Genomic DNA, 3,653 nt, shown 5'->3' on the forward strand with positions numbered 1-3,653 from the left:
GGGCTAGGCCGCCTCTGCAGCGACCTTGGCAGAAATCAGCCAGAGGAATCGCCCGAAAGCGGTCCCAAAAAGCAAGGCAGCAGAGAAGAGGACCCCGTACCTTCTGACTCAGGATGCAAGTGCAGAATATCCATGCCGCAAAGTCTGGCCGGTAACACGCTCCTTGTGAAAGTCCCAGGCTGCAAAAACACCCCCACCAGGGGACAGAGGTGCCATTTCCCTTCAACAGCTTCTTCCTCGAAGCTGGCAGTGTCAAACCTTGGTCGTCTGTATCCTGATTTCACAGTGAGACTCACCTCATTTCAAGCAACCTGATTTGAATACTGACAGACTTAAAACAAATTATCGTTTATGTCTGGCTTTCTCCGTTTTCAGGAACGCCATCGACAGCCACTGCAGTTGTCAGTGCGGGCTCACGCCACGCTCTGCCTCATGTTTCCCCGCGTTCGCAAGTACCACTGAAAGGCCACTTTCTCTAGCATATGGATATACCTCTCGGAGTGGATCGGGATGTTCTTAATACGGTACTTTCGTCAGTAATCAGTTGGAAGAACTCAATTTTAGAAACAGAATTCGTGTGCAAAGCGTGCAACAAGAAATACAGTTTACATTTGGTCAGTGTCCTACCTTAGTTATGCTACCGTGACTCACACTGGTTAGTATACTTACATGCACGCGCACACGCGCACACGCGCACACACACGTACACACACATATATATTTATTTATATACACGCTCACACAATAAGAAAATGTCTAAGTCTGACAATATTTCCTCCTCTTTTAGTGAAGATGGGAGTTTGGCATCTCAGGCTCTGAATCTGCTTAAACCTGGGATACAGGAATGCGACACACTTCAAGTATACATCGACTGCACAGTGGTGACATCACACATTGAGTCTGACACATGCTGTCTTCAGTGGTCCAGCACCAGCACGTGGCTTAAAACCAGCTGCCCGTTAAAGGAGCCAACATCCAGGACCTTTGCTTTTCAGTCTTCATATTCACGCAATGCCCAAGAGCAGGGCAATAGTCTGTACAACCATAAACGTCCTTCTGTATAAACGCAGTGGTATTTAAAAGTCTGAACCAGTGCATTCCTCTCTTACATTCCTCCTCTATTCCTTTGTTGCTGTTACTCTCATATGCATGTGAAAGTAAAAGGTAGTGGGGAAATAATTTTAGTAGAAGAACACAAAGCCTCTCCCCTAAGTCCACAGAAGACCACTAAAAGTGTAAAATTTCCAAAATAGCTCATAGGAATTCTTCAAATACAGTGTTTTCAATGGGGTTTACATATCACGTTTCACATTATTTCCACGGAAGTCTACCTTATCACTTTGTTTAATCAGACAAATATCAATAACACATAATAAAACAGCATACAATTCACGGGACACAACACGTTTTACAAAACCTCTAAAACTCAGCACTGCCGCTTTTGGAAAAAATCAAAAACTCCTATTACTTACAGACATGAAATACATTTCACATTGAAATGAACAGCATGATTTCAAGGCTTTTTTTCTTATTTGATGGTATTGGTTTAGGATGCATTAGTTTTCAATTAGGTTTCACAATTTTAATTCACACCCCCAAAAGGAACCGTTGGTAACCCAGTGTTTTCTCTGTGCTCCTTCAGGAAACTTACTATTTTTCAGTAGACACTTTTTGAGAAAAAAACATTTGAAAATTTAGCTTGAATCCCTAATTGTAAAACCTGAAGAACTGGCTGATGGTAATGCTCTTAACACAATCATCGCTCAGCTTACAATGACAGACCAAAAAAATATTACAGGAGGGTACAAACACATTAAGCCATGGGTTTGGTTTTCTTTGTTGTTGATTTTTTTTTTTTCCAAACTAACTCCTTTTTCTCACAACGCTGAGAAGTCTCTGACTTACAACGCTTCAGCAGTCGTGTCTGTGGAGACAGACATGGTAACTTTGGCAATCTTAACTGTGCTCTTAATGCAGCTCTCGGCAGCCCTGTGCACGTTCCCCGCGTTGTTGGCGTGTTTGTGCTGGCAGTCAGACTCCATGCTGTTATCGAGGGGCTGCGCAGTTCCTTCGCAGGTGGGGAACATGCTGCGGAAGGCATGTCGCAAGTCCTTGCTCCTCAGAGCGTAGATAATGGGATTCACTGTCGAATTCAGCAAACAGAGCATGCTACAGAAGGCAAAGACAGTCTTGATGAGCTTGTTCATTTTCCCAAAGACATCGTACACCATGATGGCGAGGAGAGGGCCCCAGCATATGATTAAAACGACTAGGATAAGGACCAAGGTTTTGGCTAACCTGATGTCCATACGAGTTTGATCAGGCCTAGTGATCTGTACCTTACCATCCTCTGTAGACTGAATGATTATGCTTTTCTGTGTGCCCCGCTGAATCATGCGTACAGCGTGGCTGTGAGCCTTCCACAGTATGTACATGTAGGCATAGACAATGAACAGCAAGAGGACGCTGGTGACCCCGATCCAGAACATCAGGTACGTCTCGTCGATGAGAGGGAATATGTCCGAACAAACAGAGTTGAGCTTTTTGCAGTTCCAGCCGAGCAGAGGAAGAACAGCTATTACAATAGCGATGGTCCACATCACGCAAAACGCTACGACAGCCTTTGGTCGGGTAACAATCCTTTTGTAAGCTAGTGGCCTGTGTATAGATATGTACCGGTCTATTGCCGTGAGGAAAAGGCTACCTACGGAGGCGGTGAAGGAGGCTGTAACTCCACCCAGTTTGAACAAGAAGACGTTGGGGCTATCCTTCCGGTGGAAAACATGGAAATCCACAAAACTATAGACAAAAATCACACTGCCCAGGAGGTCAGCCACAGCCAGGCTGCTGATGAAATGGTAGGAGGGTCTACACCGGAGGCTTCGGGAGTGGAGGATGACACACAAGACGAGAAGGTTCTCTAGGACGGTGAAGGTGCCCAAGGTGAGTGACAGCACAGCGATGGCCAGCTGCTGGCTGGGGTTCAGGATCATAAAGCACTCCATATCCATGAAGTTCTCCCCACACTGTATGTTCTCATCGTTATCCTTAAATGTGGACAGGGACTTGTTGTAAAACTCTGTGATGTTGACTTGATCTGAGGGAATAATGCTTAACAGGGCGTCGTCTCCCGCAGTCATTTTTTCTTGGAAAGGATCACCCCTGAAGGAAGAGAGAGGGAACTTCTGGGGGTAGTAACCCAGCTTGGAAGCCATGTCGCCTTTCATGTCTTCGTACTGGATATCGTTGGAGCCCATGTAAAGGAGATCTGTTGTGATTGTTCGGAAAGTTGTATCTGCGAGGCCATCTAGGATTGACTTCATAACCCCAGTCTTGTTGGTTTCAGAGAGGCTTGGGGGAAGGAAAAATGCATCAGAGGAAATCCTAGAAGGGGAAAAGATCAGACTTCATTAAGATAAACAGGGAGACAAACTCTACAAACAACCTAGTTGAAGTGTCTCAAACAAAATTGACCCTTCTCTTGTATTCAGTGCAGGTCTAGCCTTTGCCACCTGCAGGAATCAGGGTGAGTTGAGCACTTAGAAAGAAATCACCTGGATTTCACCAAAACTGAATTACACTATGAAGTGACGTGAAAACGAGAGATGCAAAGAATTGAGTATTCCACAGGAAAGTAACTTTCATTTCTCATC

The 3,653-nt window shown here is 45.0% G+C and overlaps 1 protein-coding gene across 1 annotated transcript; it reads right to left on the minus strand.

Annotated features, from left to right (window-relative positions):
* Positions 1 to 1,673: 1,673 nt before the first annotated feature.
* CNR1 (cannabinoid receptor 1 (brain)) lies at positions 1,674 to 3,323 on the minus strand. Its single transcript, XM_010284026.1, has 2 exons — positions 3,238 to 3,323; positions 1,674 to 3,162 (listed from the first exon to the last, which is right to left on the minus strand). The coding sequence occupies exons 1-2, from the start codon at positions 3,321 to 3,323 to the stop codon at positions 1,902 to 1,904; spliced, it is 1,347 nt and encodes a 448-aa protein (XP_010282328.1). The 3' UTR covers positions 1,674 to 1,901.
* Between the last annotated feature and the right edge of the window lie 330 nt (positions 3,324 to 3,653).

Source organism: Phaethon lepturus, unplaced genomic scaffold, assembly GCF_000687285.1.
Source record: "Phaethon lepturus isolate BGI_N335 unplaced genomic scaffold, ASM68728v1 scaffold10003, whole genome shotgun sequence".
NCBI classification, from domain to species: Eukaryota; Metazoa; Chordata; class Aves; order Phaethontiformes; family Phaethontidae; genus Phaethon; species Phaethon lepturus.